Source organism: Trichomonas vaginalis, chromosome I, assembly GCF_026262505.1.
Source record: "Trichomonas vaginalis G3 chromosome I, whole genome shotgun sequence".
In the NCBI taxonomy this organism is placed as follows: domain Eukaryota; phylum Parabasalia; order Trichomonadida; family Trichomonadidae; genus Trichomonas; species Trichomonas vaginalis.
The window spans coordinates 16,628,670-16,655,451 of record NC_067203.1 but is presented as its reverse complement, the minus strand read 5'-3'; the positions used below and the strand labels follow the sequence as shown (position 1 = coordinate 16,655,451).

The 26,782-nt window shown below is 30.6% G+C and overlaps 12 protein-coding genes across 12 annotated transcripts, besides 2 other annotated features; 4 read left to right on the top strand and 8 right to left on the bottom strand.

Moving 5' to 3' along the window:
• Positions 1–3,077: part of a mobile genetic element that runs on past the window's edge.
• TVAGG3_0997760 (uncharacterized protein) lies at positions 747–1,403 on the bottom strand (the record flags this gene model as incomplete). Its single annotated transcript, XM_051254275.1, has 1 exon — positions 747–1,403. One exon carries the CDS (start codon positions 1,401–1,403, stop codon positions 747–749), a length of 657 nt encoding a protein of 218 aa, XP_051079849.1.
• On the bottom strand, positions 1,816–2,335 carry TVAGG3_0997750 (uncharacterized protein; the record flags this gene model as incomplete). Its single annotated transcript, XM_051254274.1, has 1 exon — positions 1,816–2,335. A coding segment is annotated over one exon (520 nt), but the record flags the coding sequence as incomplete, so codon positions are not given.
• A 149-nt stretch (positions 3,078–3,226) lies between the features above and the next one.
• Positions 3,227–4,867, bottom strand: TVAGG3_0997730 (uncharacterized protein; the record flags this gene model as incomplete). Its single annotated transcript, XM_051254273.1, has 1 exon — positions 3,227–4,867. One exon carries the CDS (start codon positions 4,865–4,867, stop codon positions 3,227–3,229), a length of 1,641 nt encoding a protein of 546 aa, XP_051079847.1.
• Positions 4,868–8,785: 3,918 nt separating this feature from the next.
• On the top strand, positions 8,786–11,477 carry TVAGG3_0997720 (uncharacterized protein; the record flags this gene model as incomplete). Its single annotated transcript, XM_001581358.1, has 1 exon — positions 9,823–11,079. One exon carries the CDS (start codon positions 9,823–9,825, stop codon positions 11,077–11,079), a length of 1,257 nt encoding a protein of 418 aa, XP_001581408.1.
• Positions 11,478–11,587: 110 nt separating this feature from the next.
• On the bottom strand, positions 11,588–13,722 carry TVAGG3_0997710 (uncharacterized protein; the record flags this gene model as incomplete). Its single annotated transcript, XM_001581359.2, has 1 exon — positions 11,797–13,722. The coding sequence occupies one exon, from the start codon at positions 13,720–13,722 to the stop codon at positions 11,797–11,799; it is 1,926 nt and encodes a 641-aa protein (XP_001581409.1).
• A 406-nt stretch (positions 13,723–14,128) lies between these two features.
• On the bottom strand, positions 14,129–14,800 carry TVAGG3_0997700 (uncharacterized protein; the record flags this gene model as incomplete). The annotated part of the gene is made up of 1 exon (XM_001581360.1): positions 14,129–14,800. The coding sequence occupies one exon, from the start codon at positions 14,798–14,800 to the stop codon at positions 14,129–14,131; it is 672 nt and encodes a 223-aa protein (XP_001581410.1).
• Positions 14,801–15,128: 328 nt separating this feature from the next.
• TVAGG3_0997690 (spectrin binding) lies at positions 15,129–17,051 on the bottom strand (the record flags this gene model as incomplete). Its single annotated transcript, XM_001581361.1, has 1 exon — positions 15,129–17,051. The coding sequence occupies one exon, from the start codon at positions 17,049–17,051 to the stop codon at positions 15,129–15,131; it is 1,923 nt and encodes a 640-aa protein (XP_001581411.1).
• An 841-nt stretch (positions 17,052–17,892) lies between these two features.
• On the top strand, positions 17,893–19,115 carry TVAGG3_0997680 (regulation of ARF protein signal transduction; the record flags this gene model as incomplete). The annotated part of the gene is made up of 1 exon (XM_001581362.2): positions 17,916–18,947. The coding sequence occupies one exon, from the start codon at positions 17,916–17,918 to the stop codon at positions 18,945–18,947; it is 1,032 nt and encodes a 343-aa protein (XP_001581412.1).
• Positions 19,116–19,329: 214 nt separating this feature from the next.
• Positions 19,330–19,456: a mobile genetic element.
• A 307-nt stretch (positions 19,457–19,763) lies between these two features.
• On the top strand, positions 19,764–20,186 carry TVAGG3_0997660 (spectrin binding; the record flags this gene model as incomplete). Its single annotated transcript, XM_001581363.1, has 1 exon — positions 19,764–20,186. One exon carries the CDS (start codon positions 19,764–19,766, stop codon positions 20,184–20,186), a length of 423 nt encoding a protein of 140 aa, XP_001581413.1.
• A 296-nt stretch (positions 20,187–20,482) lies between these two features.
• TVAGG3_0997650 (ankyrin repeat protein family) lies at positions 20,483–21,229 on the top strand (the record flags this gene model as incomplete). The annotated part of the gene is made up of 1 exon (XM_001581364.1): positions 20,483–21,229. The coding sequence occupies one exon, from the start codon at positions 20,483–20,485 to the stop codon at positions 21,227–21,229; it is 747 nt and encodes a 248-aa protein (XP_001581414.1).
• An 848-nt stretch (positions 21,230–22,077) lies between these two features.
• Positions 22,078–24,643, bottom strand: TVAGG3_0997640 (uncharacterized protein; the record flags this gene model as incomplete). The annotated part of the gene is made up of 1 exon (XM_001581365.1): positions 22,132–24,627. The coding sequence occupies one exon, from the start codon at positions 24,625–24,627 to the stop codon at positions 22,132–22,134; it is 2,496 nt and encodes an 831-aa protein (XP_001581415.1).
• A 483-nt stretch (positions 24,644–25,126) lies between these two features.
• TVAGG3_0997630 (RmlC-like jelly roll fold domain-containing protein) lies at positions 25,127–26,544 on the bottom strand (the record flags this gene model as incomplete). The annotated part of the gene is made up of 1 exon (XM_001581366.1): positions 25,200–26,531. The coding sequence occupies one exon, from the start codon at positions 26,529–26,531 to the stop codon at positions 25,200–25,202; it is 1,332 nt and encodes a 443-aa protein (XP_001581416.1).
• Between the last annotated feature and the right edge of the window lie 238 nt (positions 26,545–26,782).

The window sequence follows — 26,782 nt, the reverse complement described above, 5'->3', positions numbered from 1 at the left end:
TAACTTAAAATCATGTTAATATCCCATTTCGCTATCACATTATTTATATACATATCATACGTTTTTTCATGGTCTACGACCCGCCGCTATGGCGGCTCATAGTCATCTTTAATAAATGATATATAATCTGAAGGGTCTAAAAGAATGGGATTAAATTTACCACTCACAGAAACGAGAGTAACATTATAAATTCCGCTAACTGTTAAATTTAATTCACAGTTATTATTCGAAATAATATTGATAATTGACATTTTTATTACGATTAAAAATATGGTAAAGCGTTATTTTCCAGTGATAAATAAAACTAGAATAAGATTACCTCAAGAATTCATAAATTCAACGAATAAGAAATTCATTCATGTTATAAATTTTAGTGTTTTCAGAAAATATGAGTCAGTGTCATATTCATCAACAGGTTATATTTCACTTCATTCAAATTTAGTTCAATCAAACCCATATAATGACCATTTCATAAGATTTTCAGATGGTATTAAAAATGTAATTGATAGATTAAAATATGAACAGATTGACAATATCGAATTTTTGGAATTTTGGTTTAAATATCCCGATGGAAAAAAGATTGAAGTTAAAGATAAAGCTGATACTATAACAAAAACAATTACAATGACCGATCCGGATAGTGGGGAACAAAAAGAAATAAAACAAACGATAGAAACTGGTGAAAGGTCAATTATTATTGATTATGATTCAAAGGATTATTATTCGATAATGTTAATGCTTGAATATTAAATAGCCTTAACAAAGAATTTTTCAAGTGATATTTTATATTCATCAACTATTTTATTATAAATATCATTATATGTTAAATGAAGTTCAGTTGTTGTTCCGTTCTTTGATATCTTAATTGTGCTAATATCCTTTATAGGATTTATTTTTGCAACTGTTCCGCAGCATGAAACCTCATCATCTATGAAAAATTGAATCTTAACGTCTGAATCTTGAACATCACAAAGAATGGCGATAATGTGAATTAATGATTCATAAGGTAAAATAATTAAACCGGATTGATCAATTAAATTTATTATTGAATCATAATTATTAATTATTATATCACGGTAAATTTTCATTAATTCAGAATTAATGTCTATTTTATATGGGTTATCAAGTGGTGCTGGGTATGTTGGATAAGTGGGAATTTCAACAGGTTCTTTACCGGGTTCAGATAAAATGATTGGGTCTCCATCTTCTTTATTTTGCTCCTCCTCCTTTTTCGGTAAGTTATGAGTTAATAAATTTGGTTGAGTTGCTGACCTTGTTAATTCAGGGCTAACATTAACTTTAACATTTTGAATAATTCGTGATTTATCATCATTTACGTGATAACTAACCGTAATCTCTGCTTTTGCGTTAGTGTTCTTTTGACTAGTGAAACGTCTTCTCATTTATAATCGAATAAAAAAATATATTTAAACTTTTATTTTGCTGGAAGTTTTGAATCTATTATTCCCTGTATTTGTTCTTGAAGATGATTTTTAGCTGGTTCATTGTAATTAATAGACCTAATATATTCATTAATTGCATTCTTATAATCATCTGATTTCTCAAATTTTCTTTTATCTGATTCCTTAACTAAATCATAAGTTAAACCACGTTGCTGATATAATGGTTTCTTAATTAAATCTTTGAATGCTTGAGATAAAGCACCTGATGCAATTCTTGCTACTATAATTGGTTGGAATTGCTGTTTAAGTTCATCTTTAACATTTGCGAAAACTGGATCGAATAAAGCAACTTTAAAGAATTTCTTAGCTGAAATTTCAGGTCTAATATTTGCATATTGACCATCAAACTTGTTAGAATATTGTGGTAATCCATCCGGTCCCTCTTCAATAGCATTTAATTCTTCATTGAAATAAGAATATGGATTATAACGGTATGAATTAATTGGACCATTTTCACCTTCTCCAATGTATTGTTTAACAGCTTTTCCATTTTCATCAAATTGCATAGGATAACGTTCATTATATGCTTTACGTTTAGGATAATCAGTTATAGTTAATTTATAACCATTTATGACTTTAATATTACCTTGACCATCAGTAACGAAAACTTCATTTATACCATCAGGTTTTCCATTTGGACCCGTAATGTCTGCTTCGTGTGCTTCCCAATTTGGACCTTGACGTTTGGCATATGCTTGAGCTTCTGGTAATGTTAAAACGTTTCTCATTTGTTTAACATCTTTTTGAAGACCAGCAACAATATGAACTAATTCTTTCATTCCATCAGGAACTTTCATAGTTCTATTATATGCACCCTTTTTGTTTGTCCCTTGTTTTAATGGAACCTGTAGAAGATTTGCTATTTCTGTCATGTTTAATTATAAATAAAAAATAAAAATTAATTATAAAAAGTTAATCAAATTTAACACCTCCTTTATTTAAATCAACTATTATTTTTCCATGTTCACCTAATTGCTGATATTGTGTGTAAAGTTCATTAATGCTCATTGGTAAATTCACTTGATAAAGCATAACGTTCAACTGTTGACGACTAAACCCACTGAAAATGAAAAGGGTTGATAGATTTGATTTAATGTTTGTGCTTAATGCTTTGAAGTATTGAACAGCCATGAAGAATGAACACTGAATGTGTCGACATTGAGTTAATAACTGATTAAAATATGATTTCTCATTTGTTATTAGTTTTGATTTCACTGCATCATCTAGAAAAATGAGTGAATGCAAAAATTCTCTATCAAAATTTGAAATAGAAAGTGTTTCAAATAATTCATCCCGTTGTTTATCAATAATTTTATCCTCTAATCCTTGCTTCTTGATTGTATTATATAATTCTTTATACATTAAAAAGTTTTTTAAATAATCTTCTGCTTCTTCTTGTGATAAATAAATAATTGGAATTTTGATTAAATGCTTTAAAGATTCAAATGTATCATCTGAAGGTGAACCTGAACGGTTGATATAAATTAACACATGTGAATAGGGGGAAGTGTTAGCAATAATGATAATTTGTTTTAATATCGTTAATGTTTTACCTTTATTTTGTTTACCAATTGCTGCAGTGATTGAATTTAAGTAACATTCAGAATATGGAATTTTCATTAATTTTTCCTTAGATAGAGCATTTTATTATCACTCAATGCTTCATTAATCATATCATCTATGTATGTATTATATACTCCTGCTAATTCTTCATAAGGAGTGGATGAATTTAAATCCATTTAATCAAAAATAAATTTATAATTTTAAACATTTCTATTCATCAATATTTCATCATATGAACTTCTATACTGTGGTGGTGTACCTGTTGGATGATATTTCAAACCTTCATCCGGTGTCCATGTCCAATATGTAGTCCTAGTAAACCAAACCTGAGGAGGATTTGTCACCTTTGAACAGTAAGTGTCATTTTCACCCTGAATGATTGGATAAGCTTTCACTTGTACTGTAACTTGTGAGTTGAAAGTTTCTAATCCATCAAAGAATATACCCGCTCCATCACGTTGAACTGGAATAGTGCATAAGAATGAAGTTTGGTCTTTCCATGTTCTAGCTAATGGCGTGCCATCATCTGCATTCAGTGGTCTAGTTAATGAGTCCTCGTATTCTTCTGTGCATTCATTCACTCCATCTAAATCAGAAGCTTGAAGCATACGTGTAAAGAATATGTCGCCCACTGTGGTCATCGCTTGATCGGGGAAGTTTCTGGAATCTATAGTGACCTGAAGACCTCGAAGCATTGGATTTTCTAAAACTGTTCTTTGCATTGCATTCTTCGGAAATGCTAACACAACATCTGTAACATTATGAAGAGCGTATGAGAAATCTGAGCTGATACCTTCAGGAGTGATGCAACCTCCATTTAGTGAACGAACGTCAATATGTTGAGCTGGAATCATGAATGGATCTTCCTTACTGAATAAACGTGGTATTGCTTTAACTGATTCTTCAATTAAACCGTATCCTGGTGTAATGCATTTATCCTCTAAAACTTCCATCTTTGTGCATGAAATAATAACGTCATCAACTGTTGCGTCAGCAGATGTAGCGGCTAAGCTTGTAATTAATTTGGCAGGAAGTCCGATTTGTTGGAATTTGCGATCATATTTATAAACATGATTCATAATCTTTTCATAATTTTCATCAGTTATCTTTTCATAAACGTAATTTTGTAAATCAGCAACTCTTAACGGGTCAACCTGACAAAATACTAAAGTATCCCTGAAAACATAATATTTAAGAATGATATCACCAAATGATTTAGGATAATCATCGAACGCCTGAAATGCTAACAAATCATTTACCGGAATAATCATATCAAAAGTGACATCAACTTCTTCATTTGCTTTCTTGAAAACTTCTGAAGGGTCAATATATTTACCACATACTGAGTTATCATATTTTTGAACATTATTATATAACGAATGAACAAACTTTTTAACTTTCCTTTCTGATTTTGGTTTATATGTTGCAAATGCGAAAGATTCACGGGCGCAATCCATCTGAAGATAACCGGCATCACCTCTTTCGGTTTCTACTTCTAATTGTTTAAAGCTTTGATTTGATGATTTGTAACCAACGAATAAACGCATGCATTTAAAAGCGGCATCACATGTGAAAGCTTTATTTGAAACTAGAGTTGCTTTAACTTTGCGTTTAATATATGTGTCACCTAATTGGTTCACATCATGAGCCGGATTTGTAATTCTTAAATGAGTTTGTTTATCATCAAAATATGGAGCATCAGAGTCATAGCATGAACTTTCAAGTTCTCTATAATATCTTCTACCGTCATTCTTTGCGAATATTTCATTTATCTTTTCGAATGAATGAAACACATTTCCATTAATCGGTTTAGTGTTTGGCACCAAATAGTTAGTCGTCATTTATTAATAAATAAAAAATCAAAATTAAAAGATGAAAATGAATTTTTAATTTTAATGAAATAATCAACTATGGCTGCAGGTATATTTAAGAAACTGTGGGATAAAGTAAAAAGAGGAGCGAGTAAAGTTTGGGAAACATTGAAGAAGGGGCAAATTGGATATTTAAGAATAAAGAAGCAATTAGTGACGTTGCTGAATCAATAACACCAAAAGCTGCCCCAATAAGAGAAGTTTTAAATAAAGGAGAAAAAGTTTATCAAAGACTACACCGATACTAAGATAAAAATAATATTTATTTATTTTTCCACTATCTACCTCCTATTTTATTAAGTATTCCTTCAGCAATTCCACCAACTGCGTTACCTGCTTGTGCTCCCATCGCCGGATTACCTGCTTTAGTACCTAATACTCCACCTATGATAGTTCCTGCCGTTTTCGCTACTGGTGCCAAAAAGTTTGCAACGGGTTTAATAATCTTTTTATAAACCCAACCCGCAGCTTTCTTAATTCCATCCCATAATTTTTTAAAGAATCCTGCCGCCATTTCTGATTTAATATTATTAATTAAAAAATATATTTCATCACTTATATTCTAATTTTTATTTAATGATAAATGAAACCGATTTTAAAAATAAATGAAACAGAGGAGGAAGAAATAAATGAAAGTGAAAATGTTCAACAAAAAATAAACGTTGTTAAACCAACTGAAATAAAAATTTTTTCATCTGTTGAAGAATTTAATGACTATTATGCTAATAATAAAAAATTATTTGAAGAATTGACAACATGTAAATTGAATAAAATGTTTAAAGTTGATGGATTCAAAATTTCAAAAATAAAAGGGTGGTTAGTTTGAAATCTATTCCTCAATCAAGAATCACCTCATTAATGAAAATTGATGATTTAACAAAAAGAATAGAAGAGATTGAAGAAAGAATAATCAAATAATTGATTTCATAAATTCAAATAATCATTAGTTTCTTAAAGTTCTATGTTGAACTCATCAAATTCTTCTTCATCATTACCATTACCTTTAGCGAGTTTATTTACTCTTTCAACTTTATCTTTTGATAGTCTATCGTTTAATTTTTTCTGAAGTTTTTCGTTACCAAGTTCTAAAATTTTACACGGATGATATTTAAACCCGTTAAATTCTTTTCCTCAGTTTTAATCATTAATCTACAAAGAACTTTAGTGAGGTGGTTTTGTTGTTTAAACATTTATCCTTAATATTTGTTATAAATTCAATATCCGGAATTAATTCCCAAATTTTTGAATTTTCGATTAATTTACCATCAAATGCAAAAGCAATAGGTTTAATATTAAACTTACCTTTATAAAATAAACTTTGTACGCAATCATCAAAATAAACGTCTACTTGTTTAACCTGGGTGAGAATTGGTGAAAGTTTATCCATTAATTGATTCACAGTCACGAATTTAGATTCACTCATTTCTTACGAATTAAAAAATAAATTATTCAAAAATGTAAGACATGAATTTTTAAAGTTTATTTTTTAAAAAAATTTTTATTTCGTTATGTATGGGCTGAGTGTAAATGTCTTACAATTTTGAAAATTTTTTAAATCTTGATTTATTCAAAAACGTAAGAATAAAAACCGTAAGAATCATATATTTTTTACTTCATATGTTAAAAAATGATACAAAATCGCTCGATATTGTATGAATTCTTACGTTTACAAAAAAAGTCACAAAACCCATCAACATATACTACTGTCAAAACCAGAAAAAGCGTTATAATTAAATTTTATTAATAAATATATATTTACCTTTTCCACCCAATGAATAAAACCAAAATCAAATTCTCGAGCATTTTTGGCGATAAATCAAAAATTGTTATATCGAAATATTTCATATGGATAAAAGCACAACCATATTAATGAAATACTAGTTATTTCTTGACACAAAGTCATGTAGCACATTCCATAAATCAAATCGTAAAATAATTTTTTTCAAAATAATTATGTAAAAAAAAGTTATATTATTGGATATTTGATAGATAAGGATAAAATTAAAATTAGTCCGAAATGAATATTTACAGCAACTAAGTCATAATTTCCACTGTCAAAAATATTGAAAGCAACACAATTTTCTAAGGAAAAATCAAATTATCGGTATCGTCTTTTTCTCTCAACGGCGTAGTTTTCAGGATGCTTTTCAATTGCTTTCGATTGTATCAATCAAAAGCTGGATTACATTTATATATAAAATGATGTAGTTGATTGAAAATACCGCTTTCAGAAAACTGAATCTGAAAAATGAATTATCGTTATCGTCGAATGTAAAAACTTGTTTAATTTTATACTCATTCGATTATTATTTTCATATTTTCTTACAACTTTTCTACTATTTAGCACCTTAAATTTAATTATAAGTTGTTTTGTCAAAAATATACTACATTTTTTCATTATTATTCATTTCATTTTTCAATATTTTGCAGAATAACGGAATATATCGACTTTATATGTTGATTTAATTAAAAACTAAATTAGTATTTAAGTTGAGACAGAACATTTTTATTTAAATTTCCGAAATTCAAGACCATGATGCCTCATACATATAAGTCTATTCTTTCGATGTTTAAAATGATACATTATGCCACATAGAATCCTATTACTTATATTTCATTTTGAATCATAATTTTTCTCTAATTCTTTAGTATTTATATATAATTCTCAAGCCAGATTGATGCCTTTATAAAAATTTCATATCAAATTATATAAATAAAAATTTTCAAACAGAGATCTAATCAAATCTTATTGGCTTTATTTGAGGATTGTTATATAGTTATCGGATAATTTAGAGTACACTTATCCAGAGCAAATAGAGAAAATATATCGACCAATAACATGCCCGTTATACTTTGTATGTGAAGCATTGTAATAGTGTGTTTGGACATATTGAATGACTTTAGTTTGATTTCGAAATATTATATGAATTTTGATGATATCGATATCTAACTTGTTAAAGAAAGTATTTTATTGTATTATGAAATCAAACGAAGGATATCACTCATAAAGAGTAAAATTCGATGTTAAAAAAGTAAATTAAATGACGTTACCCGGAAATAACAGGACAAAATATAGGGGTATTTACGTTAATAATTAGGCTACTTTCAGGGATTTTTGGGGAAAACACTTTTTCGTTTTTCTTGTTAAATGTGCATATAAAATATGCACAAATAAGGATTGATAATTAAAAATATTTTTGGAAATGGGTAAATAAATCGTTATATCTTAGATTTTATTAATCATTTCTTCTTACAATGAGATTGCGATAATAATAGCTGTGTGTGATAGCTTGAGTATTGTTAAATTCCGCGAAATTTTGATAGGTTTCAAAAAAGATTTATAGTATGTTCAAATATATTAGAATTTAATAACATTTGATGTCATTGACTGTAAACAATCGATATTAAGTGATTGATGAAAATCGATAACAATATTTAAAATTTTCGAGGCTCTTTTGACTGAAAGCAATTGTCTTGGACACCTGGAATGGAGTTCTCTTTGGTGAATTTTTCCAAATTTTTTCTATTTTAGAAAGTGCCTATGCAATTTTCAAGAAAATTAAAACGTTTTTTTCAATTCTCGATTTTTTTTTGGAAAAACGAGGTTAAAAATTTTGAAAATTTATAATTTAGAGAGAAAACAAGCATTTTTATTGGGTTCTAAATCGCTAAAACATTTTTATTTTTGTTATTCTATAATTTTTATACTAAAATATGTCAATTAAATAACAGAATCAAATAATTATTTTTCAATGATATAGAAAAGAAGCTTATTTTCCAAAATTTTAAATCATTCATAGTTTACTATCAGATGCTGTATATAATTATATATAGATAACCAATTATTGTTAGTAATATAAAAATTTTTCATGTTCAAATTAAGGATTTGTTTAATCTGTTTAGAGTTTATAGTAAAATTTAAAAAATTAATCAATAGTATCATGATTTTATTCACTGGTAAGCTCAAGATATGAATTATTATTTGCATTTCGATAATAAATCTGAATAAATTGTGTATTAAACTCGCGCATTTAGACTTCTCATCATAGTATTTTTATCAGTAAGTGACAATTGATGCAGAGTAAGGAATTTTAGATCTGTATCTCATAATTAAACGGAAGGTAGGCTAAGATATTTGTGATTTTATCACCCGAGAGTATGCATAATATTATATTGTTTCAATATTAATTTAAATTTATTATGCCGAAATAGTACTTAGGTTTTCATTGGTAATATGTAAGGTTGCTACTGTCATAGCGCTTCGAAAAAATAAAAGCATCAACTTTAAAGCAAGACATGATGGTTTGAACAGCGAACAATTGAATTTTTGCAATGTTAATATTCTAAAGTCCCTAGTATATCATTATTTCATATATGTAACGAGGATGAATTCCGTTTAAATGATCAGATAAGGCAGAAACACTTTTTTTCACCTAAAGAAAGAGAGTGGGGTTATACTTATCAAATTTCTGCCGACTAAACTCTTTCAAAACGATAGGTTTTATATTTGTCAAATTTTGAATCAGGTTTTATTATTATAGTTTAATATATCAAATGAGTACACATGGAACGTAAATAATGATTAAATAATTTGCATAAAAATGCCTCTTTCCTTCCGATTTGTGCTTCACAAAGTACCTGAAAGGAAATGGGCTTCAGTCGAATCACCTTTTACTACATGGAAGCAATACTATAGACCGCCATGGCTCATGATAATTCATATTTTGGACGTATTAATTTTATTTAATATTTACATTAGAGTTATTCTCCCTACAATCAAGTATACGTTTTTAGCAAGAGACGCATTTACGACAAATCTTTGTCCAGATCACAATATATTTGCTCCCTATTCAAAAATTAGCGATATTACCGATTTTGTCGATCAATTTAAAGATAATCTCGAAAATTTGATTACCAGATCATTTATGCAATTATATCTTGTCAATGAATACGATCCATATCGATTTGAAGTTGACTGGAAAAATGGAACTTCAAATTCTTATTTAGATTTTGATATTCACTTAGGAACTTTTCATCACATTTCAACATTTAAGCTTTCTACAGATTTTTATTCAGTTTCTCCGCATTCTTCAATTCCAGGCTGCACAAAATGGCATGTAGCTTCTATAATCATGCCAAATGATGGTAGCTATACTTACACATCAGCTCCTATCGTAACAAGAGACAGATGCCCAGAAACTTTCATGGAAATCATTACTGAGAAACCAAAGTCATCAACAAGCTCGTACAGATCGATTACTTCAACACCCAATCCAAATAGAAAATATTTATACAGAAACGAAGAAAAGAAATCCGCTTCTTTTATAAAATCAAACTCTAAATCAACAACACCATCAATCAAACGAACTACGAGATCAAGAAGTTTATCAATGCATAGAAAGATAACTGCTGACTTCCCTTCTGACTTACTTCCTAATACACAAATACCACAATCGTTAATTTTACAAAGAAACACAATATCTCTTTGTGTTCTTTCATTTATTGGTACAGTATACCTTGCTATATACTTTTATCGTCATATTAAGCAGCATAATCAATGGCATTCAACAGATTCAATTTACAAAGACCTTACTTTATACGATCAGCTCCATTTTTCACTTGGATTTTGGAATCCATTGCATCTACTTACAGAAGCTCTTCTCTTTTCATGTTCAATCTTCTGTTTAATCCAATCTCAAAGAATGACACAATATCCTTCCTACCAAATGCTTATTTACTTCGCATTTGCATTCCTTTCAACATATGTTGTTGCCTGTCGTTGGTTTATCTACACTCCGCGTTTGTATCAGTTGATTAGAATTATTAGAGTTGTTATGATGCAGATTATCACTATTATTATTGGTCTTTCACCTCTTGTTGTCGGATTGATGTTCTTTGGCTCATTCTTCTTCGGATTTGTTTCAGATATCAGTAGATCATTTTTCAGATTCTTCCAAATGTTCGTAGGAGCAACATTTGGTGATGATCTATTTTTCATGTTCACATATTACACAGATGGAACGGATCTTTTCAATCTTTTAGCACTTATTTACGTAACTGCTGTTGCTATTGTTGCAGGATACATCTGCTTCCCATCTTTCACATCAACAATCTCTGTTTTGCACAAAACTGTTGTTATTCCTGTCGAAGAAAGAGAAAAATTGGAAAAGGCCGAAGAATAAATTTCCAATTTTTTGTGTATTAGGCTCTTTACGTGTAATTTAGTACAAATCCATATGATTTCATAGAAAATTTCAGAGAAAATTATGTTGATATCTAAATTTTCCAAAGAAAAACCAAGATACACACGAATAAGAATATAGAATGAAATTTATGACTAATTGTCGCTATACATATTTTGTATTTTATAAAGAAATTTAAAATGTTTAATTTACTTTCATTACAATGCTTTCTAACACGAAATATCTGTATTTATCCCTCAATTTATGGCAATTTCATATGAAAATTTAGTATAAATAATATGTTGTCAGCCAAAAATTTATTTTTGATCATAAGGAATCGATTTTGTACTAGAGTATAGGCAAATATATAGCCTAATTTGTCAAGTTATAACTATTTTACAGCTTTTTTATGAATAAATCTCATTTAATCTCAAAGATAATGTTGAAAACGAAGAAGTAAACAGATACGAGTTCGTTTCAATCTTCTTAGGATGAAATAAATATAATACTCCACTGTGCAGGAATAATTTCGTTGAGGAAATTAATCATGGTTTGGATAAAAAAGAATTTAGATGTATTTTAGTTAGGAATTTAAAAATATCTTAATGCAATTAAAATAATACAAACAAAAGAAATACTTTATTAATAAACAAAAAGAAATTATTTGATAGATTCAAGTGCATGATGTTCCATTGTGACAAGTTTATCTTTGCGATGTTATATAAGGTCATGATAAGAGTATTTTCTGACATAAGCGATATCTCCACACAAATTAAGGAGATTTTGACCAGCGCTTTCTAAATTATCAGCTGCAGCTTTGTAGGATTGCTTCAATGGCTCTAGTTTAGCAGATTTACCAATCGTTTCATCAAATGCCAAGTTAATATTAATATAATTTTTCAACTCTTTGTAGGCGTATTCATACTTCTCAGCCATGAGTGCTACATTCTCCCAGAACGAAATTGTGTCTGCAATCTTTGCCATATCGCCTGCACTGACTGAATATTTTTTGAATAAATCTAATTTTTGGAAAGAAGTGTATCCAAGGCGTTTCAAAACATCATCAAGCTTCTTAACAGCAGGTATAGAATCTTCAATTCCATCAACTTTAGTTTCTGATGATCCAATGATTGAATGCGTCATCAAATACTTAAATGTTGGAGAAAGATTCATTGCTTGTTGAGCACCAAGCAGATTCTTCACAGATATACCATCAATGATCATATCTTCCTCTTCTTTTGCATCTTTCTTATTAGATTTCTTCGGATTTTGTTTGGATTTCGTTTGATTTGACTCTTCAGCCATTTGTGACGTATTCCAGATGGAGTCTGTGATCAATGTCTGGCCAACAACAACAGCTGATGATGAATTGGTCTCTGAAATTGGAGATTTCGGTGTAGGAGGAACATAATCTTTGACTTGGAGGTGAGGAAACGGATTTTCTTCTGGTTCGACCTCTTTCCTCTCAAAATAAATATCCGAAATGTCATTGAATGCATTGAAAAACTTCGTGGATGAGCCTAAAGGGCGACTCGGTAATGGATCTTCATGTTGCCAGTAGAATTGAACGCGATCGATATCCTTGAGAGGATCTTTCTTTGGTAAATCGGGAGTTACGGCTTTTGGAAGGGGTTTGAAGTTATTTATGATATTTATTTTTCTTGTCTGAGGTTTTACGATGACTGGGATAGAATTTTGGGATGCAGCTCTTGGGTTCTTCTTAACAAACTCCATTCCAACGCTCTGGAAGTTTTCTAGAGAAGAAAGTAATTTTTGTTCTGTTGCTTTGAGTTCGTTTGGATAAAACGTGTTGTCTTGCATCTCGTATGAGTCAGGGAATGTATCCATGGTCGAATGTGCATGAGATAAGAATATAAATTCATTTTCTCCGGTAACTTTTTTAAATGTTGTGAAAAACTTCGGTTTTTCTTCTTCTTTCTTGACTTCAACTGTAGATATTGCATCTGCAAACTCTTTACGTAAGTCTGATGATAAATCTTCTGTTTTAATCGAATTCATTTTGATCGCATTCTCAAAAATGATCTTTCGTAGTTTTCTGGCTTCCATAACGAAATCATACATCTGCTTCTTAAGAAGTTTATCGGAAAGCTTTTTAGTTGTTTGTCTTGCTTTAGCTTTTCTTACAAATGCGGTGAATTCATTGTAAAATCGACTAACGAGAATGAAATTAGTATGTAATTCGCGAAGTGGAAGTCTGTTTATCTCCGAAACAATGGATTGAACAGTGTCTGTGTTAAGCCAATATTGAAGATAAGGTTCTTGTGTAACTAATGAAGAAATATCTGATTTTTCCATTTCTTCTTGTTGATTAGTTCTCTTGCTTTTAAGTAAACCTTCGTTTTTTCGTCTCATCATCTCTCTATCAAAAGCATCTGTATCACCTCCATGTACAAAGCCTTCTTTTGCAAGTTTTTTGAGGTACTCTTGAGTATTTGTTATCGATTCTGATGGAGATGGAGGTCTAATATCATCAGGATTTTTGACACTAACTTTTGGACAGCCATAAAGAGATATTAAATCTTCTTTGGTACGTGGTGATAACTCAGGAGCTGCGTCAAAGTGTGCTACGGTCTCTCGACTTATTTCATTAAATCGCTCGCGGTCAAAAAAGATATCATCCATTTTAATAACACCAGAAAATTGAGAGAAATAAATTGAAAAATAAATCTCAAAACGTGTTTTGAGAAATTTTTAGTATAATATTACTATGTTTAGTTGAAAGAAGGGAACAGGGATTACGAGTTATTTGAAATTTGTGTGTGAAATTTATTCCGCATATTCAATTCTTCTTGGGTTCAGAAATTTTTTCATATAGGTTTATTGACAAATTAGTTAAAGATGAGAGTTTCGTTTTTTTCAAAATTTTAAACTCTTATTTAAAATTTTGAGAGGAAGAAAAAATTTGAAAGGTAGTTTTATAAATTGACTCCATTATATGTGTACTAAAAAGTTTCTGATACGAAAAATAACATTTCAAAAAGTGATAAAACATGAATTTTTTTTATAGGATGGAAACAAATAAATACGATCATGCCTTGACAAGCATAGTCTTCAGATCGGGTTTATCCTTTTTCACAGATTTGAACATATCCATCATTGTTAGTTGTTGCTTTGATCCGTTAATTGGCTTAACACAATCAGCTCCTGTATAACCTGGGCGAAGAGCTTCTCTGGAAACAGGATAGAAGTAAATTTGTGGTGGATTGCATTTGAGGAAATACTCGAATTTTGGAGATTCCCATAATGCGATCTCATCTTGAGAAAGAATGATTGGCATTCTTGGATGTACTTTCTTGATATCATTAACTGAGTCGCGTGTCAATATAACAAACTCGTTATGTTGTGTGTAAAATCCTGCAAGGAATAATAACTCATTATTTCTCTTATGGAAGAAGTATGGTTGGCTCTGCTTGTTCCACTCGAAATATCCATCGGCAGGGATGACGCATCTTCTTGTCATTATATCCTTATTAAATTTCTCAACAACTGTTTCACTTCTAGCATTGATTAGAGGTTGAGAGCCAGTCTGAATGCCCCATTTCAGAAGCTGAATGATTTGATTTGCAAGAATTGGTGCTGGATTTGTAGGAGAAATATTATTTGATGGGTTGAACTGGAACCCATTCTCTTGTATGCGTCTTGCATTAACATTTGCAAGAAGTTGTGTCAATGCTCTATTTAATGCGAATCTTCCGCACATTTTGTAAAAATATAAAGATTTTATGTACGTTAAGAAAATTCTGAGCTTTATTTCAATAGGAGGAACTTCCTTGTTCAGTAAAAACATCACGCCCTCAAAATTTACTTAGGATGGCTGATTCTGGTGGAAAAGATCGGGGAAACGTCCCCTAAGGTAAAAAATAGGTTTAGAGAGTAAATTTTTTTTTTCAAATTTGATTTTTGAATTATTCTTGTTTATGATCATGAAGTATTCAAAATTGAGTGCGTGTTAAAATTTATGAAAGTGCAGACAATTTGCACATTAGTAAAATAATCGATACTATTTAAATTTTGGCTCATCTTAATTTTCACTTTACATATGCTTCTCTTACGTTAGGGTTTGCCCCAAATTGAAGTAAGGCATCGTAAGATACTTTTAATTTATGTGATTTAGCAAATTCTAAAGGAGTATCATAATCCTTAGTAAAATAGTTTGGATTAGTTCCCTTTTTGAGCATTGCTAATACTAAATCTTCAAATTTATGCTTCATAGCGAGAATTAGAGGCGAATCTTTAAATGGATTAAAATAATTTGCATTTGCATCGTGATCAAGAAGTAACATTGCGATTGATTTGTCATTTTTGTTGATTAGTGATTCTTGGATTGGTGTTTTACCGCAAAGAAGATTTGGATTAGCGCCACAAGATAAGAGTTGAGCAACAACATTATATTTCGCTTTGGTGCAAGTCTGAATTGCAAAGATTAACGGTGTTATTTTATCACTATCCATCGTTAAAGAACCATTAACATCTGCACCATATTCAATTAGAAGTTTAATGATTTCAGCATTTTCTAAAGCAATAGCAATAATCAATGGATTAATTTTGGAATAATTGAAAATGCTCAATCTTTTATTAATGATTTTTTCAAGCATTTGGTCAGAAAGATCCTGGTCAGAAAGATCCTCTTCTTCCTCAAATGCATAATCTTCTTCTTCGTATTCCTCCATATCACTAGAGTATGCCATTTGAACGTATTCACTATCTAGATCCTCATAGTATGAATCACTCTCGCTCAAATAACTTGGGATCATTCGATGTATTTCGGAAAAATTTCTTTTAAATAATCGTGCATTTAAAATACTTCTTTCTTCTCCAAAATCGATAGATTGCTCAAAGAAATCTGAGAAAAATTCATTCCTCCATAACATTTCATTATTATTGAGTACCTTACAATCAGCAATAACTCCATTTGATAAGAGTAAATTAACAATTTCAATGTTTTGATTTCTGACTGCAATTGTAAGTGCTGTTTCTATTTCTTGCTGCGCAAGCATGATCTTTTTAGTAATAACTGCACCATTAGTAAGAAGTAGTTTAATTATTTCTGTGTTATTCTTCAATAATGCAACCAAAAACAAATTTAGAGAAACGAGATTTGATGGTTGAGCAGTTATAAGAAGTTCATTTAAATTTGCTTTATTTTCTACAAAATAATTCGTTGTATAATAATCGTCTAGTAATATTGATGTTGCAAGAACGCAATTAAAAGGATTTGATTGATAATCTATTGGACATTTGTTTGCATACATAAAAATTGCCGCCTTATAGTTATAGAATCTCAAACAATCAGCGACATTCATGAAATATGCTCCATAGTTTTCAAGAATAAAATCTGCAATATCGTTTCGATGAAATTTAATTGCTACACTGAAATAATCATGGAAACTGAAGCCTTTTTGACAAATAATTTTAATGATTTCGAGATTACCGCCAATGATTGCATGCTTGCAATATTCTGCTTTAATTTCTGCTCTATTCAAAAGCAGGAACTTAAAAATATTAATTGCACCATATGCTATTGAATCTGGGAAGTATTTATTAATGAAATTCTGAACTCTAGATTGGTGTTGACGATTAAAATGGTTTTGAAACTCTGTAATGTTATCTTCACTAATGATTGTGGTTACCTCATTATCAATAAAAAATTCAGGTATTTTAATATGAAAAATCTTAGCAAAGCTACGGTATAAACTGCTGGATTGTATTTGAATTAAAGAAATATTGGAAATAGCATGAGATACAAAATCCTTGGTAATGTATTTGTTTTTCTTCATGGATTCTTGAATAGTGTCTGCTGTAGCTTGTAAATTTTCAATTGTTAAATTCCAAATTAACTCGGCAATTTCATATGATGGCTTCATCACATCTGGTATTTCGACTTCTTCAAGAGATTTGACAACCAGTTTTTTTATATTCATTTTTGTTTCAGTAATTTGAGAACGAGACATTCCGAGAAAACTGACAATTTGACTTGACAAAGGTGACAGATGAAAGGCCTTATTTTTGCTGGTGATTTCTCATTGGAGTTTTGCAAGCCAGAAGTACAGTATCAATTCTAAATTTTTTGATTATCAATTAATTTTTCGAATTTGAATTTTTTTGAAGGAAATGCTATAATTATACAGTGATACTTCAAACAAACATAGATAATGAATCATGAAAACTCAAACATTTTTTGATTAAATCTCCAAATAGAATCGAAACCGATAAGATTACTGTCTGAAACTCCAACGGAGCAGCATGTATAAGAGAATAGATATATTTAGGATATTTTTAATCAATTCCAAGTTTCTCTCTGATAATGATTGGTTTATGGAAAATATCTTTCTCAATGAAATCTCAGATTTCCATACTCGAATAATTTCCAAAAGTAATTTTACTCACATCACATAATGCAAGTACCTAACACACCTATAGTTGGTATATATTCGATTACATATCTCTACAAACTCATTTCGAAAGTATAGAAGATCATACAATCCTAGAATATTAGGATTTCTTTGGTCGTGATGTTTCTCTTTCAGGTGAATTCTCAGAATTTTCGCGAACTTGAAAGATTTTCAAGAATTTTTTCATGAATTAAAGAATACTAAGTACCATACTGAAAAAGCAACTACCCATTGTTGTTCCAAAATAATCGTCAATTACGTTAATTTGCGTCATAGAAAAATTTCAAATAACGTTTTTAAAATATGACTCCTCTTTGTAAGTATATAATTTGTTTCGATTTTAGATAGGACTTTTTCAATTGAAATTTTTTGAACGATCACAATAAATTTTTATTTGAAAATTAAAAGTGCCAGAAAAATCAAATGTCTGAATCATCGGAGGCTGAAATACAGAGTTGGAATGGCGGAGTCCCAGAAGTTGAAGAGGAACTTATTCCAATTGATATTCCGAAGTTTAAGCATTTGAAAGGGTTTGCTTCAAACTTTAACAAAAATCCTCTAGAAATGGTGAAAAAATCAATTGAAGTTAATAACAACTTGGATGATGCATCAGCACTTGGACCATTCCTGTTTTATAATGAAGGCGTATCACCAATTGCTATGACAAAACTCGTTTTCGGACCTGATTTTCCATTCGACGTTAGGACATTTCTTTTCTATTTCTTTTCATCAATATCACACGAATACACCATACTTTCTAAGTCGACATATTATTGTTTATCAAGAATTGCTTTTCCAGATAATCCTCAACAAATACAAATTATTTTTGACTGTTTTGCATCGGCATATTGTACATGCAACCCTGAATATAACTATGACCTTGCTTCCGTGATAGCAATGGCAAAAACTTTACTTATTGCTTCGGGATATAATATTCCAAATGGCAAATTACCATTACCTCGATTTTTAGATTTGTGCAAGTATTCCAATATCCCAGACAACCACAAAATGAAGCTTTACGACGAAATTAACAAGAAACCGATTCCAATATTTTTCACTTTTACTCATTTTTCATCTCCTCCAGAGTATGAAAAGAAAGGCATGTTGAAAAAGATCGGTGGCCTCTTCAAGACCAAAAAAGACCGTTGTTTCGCAATCGACGGTTTTGTCCTTAAATATTACAACAACAACACAATGCGCGACTTGATCGGAGAGCTCGACATACCAGGCACGATTTCTTCGTTCATACCTGCTACGAAAAAGGAACCAGATTATTTGCTCATAAGACGTAAAGATGGAGGTTCTTTGGGCTACAAGATCTCAAAGGAAGGAGTCAGAAAGAAGAGCAACCATGATGATTACATCGCTTATGCAGAAAAAGAAGATATTTTATCATGGGCAAATACATTGAATCTAATCTCGTTTTGGCAGCTTTTCATTGACACTTTGCAGTAATATTTTACAGTTTTCCTTACATTTCATTATAATTTCTTTTGATATATTTGTTTTATTTTAATATTATCTATATTTCGGATTTTGTTTCTATTTAAAACCTTTAACTTACGATTGTTTTAAATTTCTTTCCTTTTTACGTTCAAAATATGTAAATATTTTTTGTAAAAGTATTCATACATCCTTTAAATATCATCACAAATAGTACTCAACTACTCTTTAAGTTAAAATCTTTACAAACTATCTGATTTTGTATTCATATAATTTGATGAATTTTCATGTTTTCACGGTTTGAAACATAACAACTTATCTAATTTAGAAAACCGCAAAAATTACATATTTATCATTTTGTTGATTTTTGAGTTTTTGCAAAATTCTCGGATTTTAAGGGTGCACTTACGCCCCTATGACATGGCTTTCAATTCAGACGTTTAAGGTTAATTTTCAATGACGCTTCACGCCAGTTGTCAAAAATTTGAATCAAAGTCAGATGGGCGTAAGTGCAGCCTTAAAACTCAATCATTTCGAAAATTTTGTTGATTTAAGTACTCATGAACCAGCAGATGATAGCTTCATCTACTACTCTTTTACTATATTGTCTACGGAAGTATCGGGAAATAGTAAGTCTATATCGCTGCAGGATGTCATGAAGTTGACATAAATTGAGAACTTTTACGTGGTCGGTCGGAACATATAAAGAACCGAACCAAATCAATATTTTTCATTTCTTATATGCATCGTGCTATTTTTTTTTGACTAATCTTTTTGAAAATTTTTTGAGCTCAAATTTTGACTAATCTTTTTGAAAATTTTTGGTTGATGTCCAAGGGAGAAATTAACCAAACTCATTATGCCAAATTGATGGAGATTTTTACAGGATATATTGATGTCTACAATGCTTTATACAGGCTGAAAACAAATGACGAAGAAAAATTAAACGAAATTTACAAAAAAATCAAACAAAACCTGATTCACTCTTATCAAATTCCGCCTGATGAAATTGTTACTGATATATCCTTTATTTTGATTTATAACAATCGCTACGTGAAGTCATATTTAGCGTTGGCCAAAAAAATTGTTGACGAATACCATCTAAATCACGTCAACAAAATCTGCACAGTTTTTTGTTACTTTTTCTACAAAGAATACAACATAGTACTTAATGAAAACTGTGAAGAAAGTTTTCATCAAATTGAAGATTCTCATTGTTCAACGGATATTCACAACAAAAATACATTATAGATAATAACAAAATAGAATTGGCAGAAATTCTTATTTCAAATGGTGCAGATATCAATGCTAAAGACGATGTAAAGTGTACCCCTCTTCATCTAGCATCCAAAAATAATAGCAAAGAGACTGCAGAAATTCTTATTTCGAATGGAGCAGATATCAATGCTAAAGACAACGATGGATATACACCTCTTCAAATAGCATCCAAAAATAATTGTAACGAAACAGCAGAAGTTCTTATTTCAAATGGTGCAGATATAAATGCTAAAACAAAATCCGGATCTACTCTTCTTCATCTAGCAACCATGAATAATAGCAAAGAGAGTGCAGAAATTCTTATTTCAAATGGAGCAGATTTCAATGCTAAAGACAACGATGGATGGACTCCTCTTTATCATGCAGCCATGCATAATTGTAAAGAAATGGCGGAAATTCTTATTTCAAATGGTGCAGATATCAATGCTAAAACGGAATATGGATCCACCCCTCTTCATATAGCAGCCAGCGATTATAGCGAAGAAACGGCAGAAATCCTTATTTTAAATGGTGCAGAAATCAATGCTAAAGATGACAATGGACAGACCCCCCTTCATATAGCATCCATGAATAATATAGAAAAAACAGCAGAAATTCTTATTTCAAACGGAGCAGATATCAATGCTAAAACTATAAATGGACAGACCCCTCTTCATATAGCAGCCTTGCATAATTGTAAAGAAAAAGCAGAAATTCTTATTTCAAATGGAGCAGATATCAATGCTAAAGCTTGCAAAGGATATACTCCTCTTCATCTAGCATCCAAGAATAATAGCAAAGAAACGGCAGAAATTCTTATTTCAAATGGTGCAGATATCAATGCTAAAGACGATGTAAAGTGTACCCCTCTTCATCTAGCATCCAAAAATAATAGCAAAGAGACTGCAGAAATTCTTATTTCAAATGGCGCAGATATCAATGCTAAAGACAAAGATGGATATACCCCTCTTCATATAGCAACAAAAAATAATAACAAAGAAATTGCAGAAATTCTTATTTCAAACAAGACAAAATAAAGAGTCTCCTATAACATTCTATGCAAATAAACTTGATTGAAAAGTTAATGCAACATTACTTACAGAACATTCCCTCAAGCTATTTCACTCCTTGTGCTTTTCTAAACATTCTATTTTATAACTATGCAAGAATTTTATACAAATTGATTTTATAATCTAACTGTACAGTAACATTTTTGATATTTGCAAAAATGTAAAGTTTTCAACATTGGTAGCCAAATCGCTCATTTTTGTGGAATTCCGAATCTATTGTAATTTTGTTTTGGAAAATATCATGGATTTTCTCTGCCAATGCAACTTCTCATCCAGTGATGAAAAAATAACAAAGATAAATATTTCAGCTGGAGATAATTAAGAGACATAGACCGATAATGAATCTACTACACTCATTTGGGTATCATCAACAAGTCATTTGATTTATCTCTATTAGAGCTAATAAATATTCAAATGATATTAATTGAAAAACTCCACGCATAATTGTATATCTTAAATCTATTGCAGGTTATAAAAAAGCAAATGCCTTTAATGAATTTACACAACTCTCTTTTACAACAATCAATGTAAAAATTCTATGTGAAATCTGTAGGAGCTAAAAATGATATCGTATAATAGCATTTATAAATATTCTACATATTATAAAGGGTTATTTTAGAGTTGAAAAAAAAGTAAAAAAAGACTATCAAAATTCTCTCTTCTTTTTTATATTTTTTTTTAATCTTACGTTTCCTTATTATTAATTTCTATAGAATTGGGTCAGATGCCATTATAACAAATCAGCATATTCTTCCCTATATATGCAACATATTCTCTAGTAGAATTCCATATCTAAACTGTCTGTATTAAAAATTTTTTTCGGGAACTCTAAAACAAAAAATCATTTATCATATATAGCATAAATAAATTCAAACAACTTTATTCTTAGATTTTCTCTTTCGATGCTTTGGACGTAGAGGGAGTATATTTCCATTTTCATCTCTTCCAGCAATCGTTTCCTCACACTTTTGTTCAGTTTCTTCAAAAGAAGATCTTCTGAAAATTTCAATTCTTTCTTCAATTTCTTCTTTTTTCTCTTTATTGTCTTCAGGCTGATCTACCATATCAAATACATCGGATTGCTTCGACTCCACAGAATTCGATTCATACAATTGCTCTTCAATTTTTGAAGAATCACTCAAATTCAATTTAAATGAGACTTGTTTGGAGGAATCAGAAGATTGAGCAACAGGAGAATCAAAGAATCTATTAGAGCTCGATGAGGAAACAAAAGGATTCTTCTTTTTGAACGATGGTTGAGGAGTCATCGCGAATCTTCTATCAGAAAGTGACAATTTCATCATCTTTTCACTTTCCCCGTAATAACTAGCTCTATGTGGTGTTATTGGTATTTTCTTTTTCTCTGGTATTTTTTCGGGTATTGAAATATTTGGTTGTGTCACTTTTTTGATTAAATCAATTTGTTCATTTGATAAAATTTGAGGGAAATTACTTTTATAGTAATACTTGAAACAGTTGAAAGGTTTCATGAAGGGACTATCTTTAGGTATTGGAAAAGAATTCTCCTCTTTCAAATAGACCTTTTGTTTATATAAATTCATTATTTCACTTTTTTCTTCTTTTGAAATTTTCATCCAATTATATAAAGAATCCAAATCATCTGAAGGAAAAGAAATCAACAATTTCGAACTTGCCTGTGAGCATTTTCTAAGCAAATCAAGATAGCTATTAACATTGGATGGTGATGATCCATCAAACATAAGTAATTCTAACGTTTCGTTATTACAAACTAAATTTTGTAAATTGTAAATTCCTGTGTCAGAAATTTTATTGTCAGAAATGTCAAAATGGATCAAATTCGATTTCAAAACGGATCTGATCAATTGTCCGCAGTTCTGGCCAATTACTTTTTGTTGTTTGTCTCCTCTGATCTTTAAGAAAAGCAGAGAAGGAGAAATTGCAACAAAATTTGCCAAATTTTGGACAAAATTTTGACATTTTTCATCGAAACAAAAACAAAGACTTAAATAACTCAGCAAAACCTGCTTTTGTAAGAATACAAACAAAGAACTACTTAATGGATTATTGTCCCAAATCAGTCCTGACAAGTTATTCGTTGATGTTTCTTTCATCATTGAAAAAATTTGTTGCCAAATTTTGTTTTCGCAGTTTGCATGAGATACAGATAGTTTCAATCCTTTTATTGGATTCTTTCCTATCATGTACTGCATAAAAACTAAAAAAGTGTCATTTTCCCAGTTCACAAAATCTGCAAAAATAGAAAACAAGTTTTGTGGCAACTTAGAAATGAAAGAAATTGGTTTTTTCGAGGGATTCTGACTGATATCTAAATACTTTAAATGGGGAAGAGGAGAGTTGGACATCAGTTCAAAGATTTCGGATATTTCTGTATCGATGTTTGAAAGGTTTAAAGCAAAAATTGAGGGAATTCGAGGTAAAACACGTGAAACATCGAGTTTTTTTGTTCCTGAGAAGTCTAAAACAGTTAAGTTCTTCGTAAGTTGTGGAGAAAGAAACTTTGTAACAAGGTAATCCGATGATTCTGAATCTTCAGTGATATTATGAAGCCCAAGTGATGTAATTTTAAGACTTTTGCATATCTTACCGAACTTCTTGACTTCATCTAGTGTCATTTCCGTGTTTTCTAAAGAGATTGACTGTATTTGTAGTTTTTTCATGGATAAAAACTGGGAAAGAGCAGGAATTATTGTATTTCCTGATTTGCCTGTTATCTCGAATCGTTTTATTTTAGATAAATATGCAAAATATGTCTCTAAATTTGGAATATTTCTTGGATTTGAAATTTTCAATGTAGATAATGTCCGAATAAGTGGCAATATTTCAAATACATTTGGTAGAAATTCTGTGTATTGCATGAAATCTTGCAAATTTAGTGTTGTTTCCCCGTATTGAGCAAGTTTTGAAATTTTATCGAGTAATTTCGGAGGAATTTCTTGCTTTTTAAGATTTGCATGCTGAGTAAATCTGTATACTGCTGCGTAATTTGTATTTAATACAGTACTGAATTTGGTTTGGCCAAATCCAAAGTTATCGAATTGATCTTTCGTTGAAATCTGTTTCATTATATGTCCTACTGCGTAAAATATGATTTCAGCCCTAGAGCTGTTGATTATTAGTTCATCTTTTTCAAAAGTCAAAGTAATTTGATTTAATTTATATTCTATCTGTATGAGATTGATCCAATATTCACTTTGTCGCAGTTTATTTGTCTCTGACTCATAAACGTCGAGCGTTATATCAGTGACTACATAGTGCAAAATCTGAGGCTCGCCTTCACATTGATCCACAGATGATGCTGCACACAGTGGGATGCGATTTGCAGCTTTAGATGCTGAAATCGCATCGCTTAAATTGAAAACCATATTTGCTCAATCTCAATCTCAAAAAATTTGACATAAAATTTTGAAAAGTGACAATCTATTTCTCAAGTCGCTATTTGAGTGCATAATCGGATTTTCCGAAACAAGCTCATTAAGATAGAGCAAAAGGTGCATGCAATAAAAATAGATTCAGCTAAAAATTTATGTGTGTAAAGATTGATTTCCTTTTGTACTTTGAGTATATCAAAGCATTTGAGATAGTATGAGGTCTAAAAACATATTAACTATCAAATGCTTTTATGCGAAAACCTAACTTCCTATGTTAAAGAAAATATATCAGATGCAATATTGATAAGTATGCGTATAATTGAGATTTGTTAATCACCCTAAGTGAAAGTGCCAATATTACATTCTATCTCTCAGCATTTCCAAAGAGCTACAGATCAAAGTTTAAAAATTTCGAAATTTATCATGCAAAATAACTTAACCGAATATTGCCAACAAATATGAAAAGAATTATAAGCAATTGGAGATCCTTTTTCTTGAATATGCTTTAATTATTGAAAAAATTAAAAATTTAGATAGAAAGTATTTACAAACATTATAGAATAATATTAATATACCATAGGCTCTGAAAAGTCCTTCGTCTTTGCAAGGTGGCTTGGCGCGTAAGGCTTCACAATTCTTGGTCTAAATGCAGGTAAAGCAGAAGGACAATCTGCTTTCCTTGCTACGACATATCCTGTCTTGAAGTCGTTCTCTCCTTTGATTTCTCTCTTTGCTTCTCCGGCAGTTCGAGTTTTGAATTTTTCCCAAAGTCTTTTCTTTTCTGAATCAACCCAGATCTTTCTAACCTGGTCATCTGTTAGGGTTGACTTGATTTCTTGTCGAACACGCTCTAATTCGAAAGTTCCGACGATAATTTTGAAATAATCAATATCTAAAGCGATAAGAACTACATCTGTTTTAGTTTTGATGTTAAATTCATTACCTGTAAGCGTATGGACAGATGGATCAAGGAATACACTGCCTTCAACAAGGTTATCTGTATGAACTGGATGCATTCCATCAGGAAAATGCAGTTGTAGCGTTTCAAATGGTGCGCTTATAGTTCTAAAGCTAAGATCTGAGAAATCTACAACTCGATATCTGGCTATTGTACCACTTTTTATGATATATATGTAACGACCAAAACATTTTTCACTTGTAATCGTAGTATGAGCAGGAATATTCATTACCTCAGAGAGTAGTGATAAGTGTTCTACTTGATCGTCACGAATTCTTGGGAAAACACGCTTTAAATTTTCGCAATGTTTCTGATAAAGGTCTTTCTGTTTAATTAGTGCATATTTCTCAAATGATGATGTAGGAAAATATACGAGTTCTGCATAATCTGACGAACAAACAATAGTTGCATGTCTTTTACCATCAATTTCAGATTTTCCTGTTTCGTCAGGAATATATGAATGGTATGCGAATACATCACCAGCTACATTGACTTTAACTCTCTGTAATTTATCATGCTGTATATCTAAATCCATCTTAGACATCAAAGGAGCGAATTCAGTGCTGTCAGTTTCATCAGAATCAAATAAACAATCTTCTGCAACAAGGAACAGACGAATAATAACATCTGTTGTGCCTGTAAACATTACATACCATCCTTCTGAGTCATCTCCTTCATAGAATAAAACGTCATTTTTCTGTAGAATTTTGTATTCTGCAAGTTTCGCAAGTTCTTCTAGTTCTGTGGTAGATTCTATTAAGTGAGTTACCTTTTTATTTAACATCAGCCATAAAAAGATTGCCTGTAATTGATCACTTGAACGAGAATTTATATCAGTTTTCAGTGCGGAACGTATCTCATTAACTGAAGGGAGTGTAAATGTAGGGTTAAGAACATTTGGCCTCAGTGTCAGCTTCTGAGACCTCTTTTTAGTCCGCATTTGAGATAATGCACGTTAATTTTCAATTGAGCACAAAAATTGACAAATGTTTAGTACAACAATCAAATCTGAGGATAAATTTGCAATCTGATCAATCAAGAGATCTTATTTTCTTTGGAAAAACACTGCTCCTAACGAATATTTTTTGGTGAAATTATGAAAAATTATTAAAACCTCTTAAAAGTATCTGAAATGTTGCATATACAATGTGGAGATAAGTCTTGTGAAAGGACAAAGAGATTATTTTATTT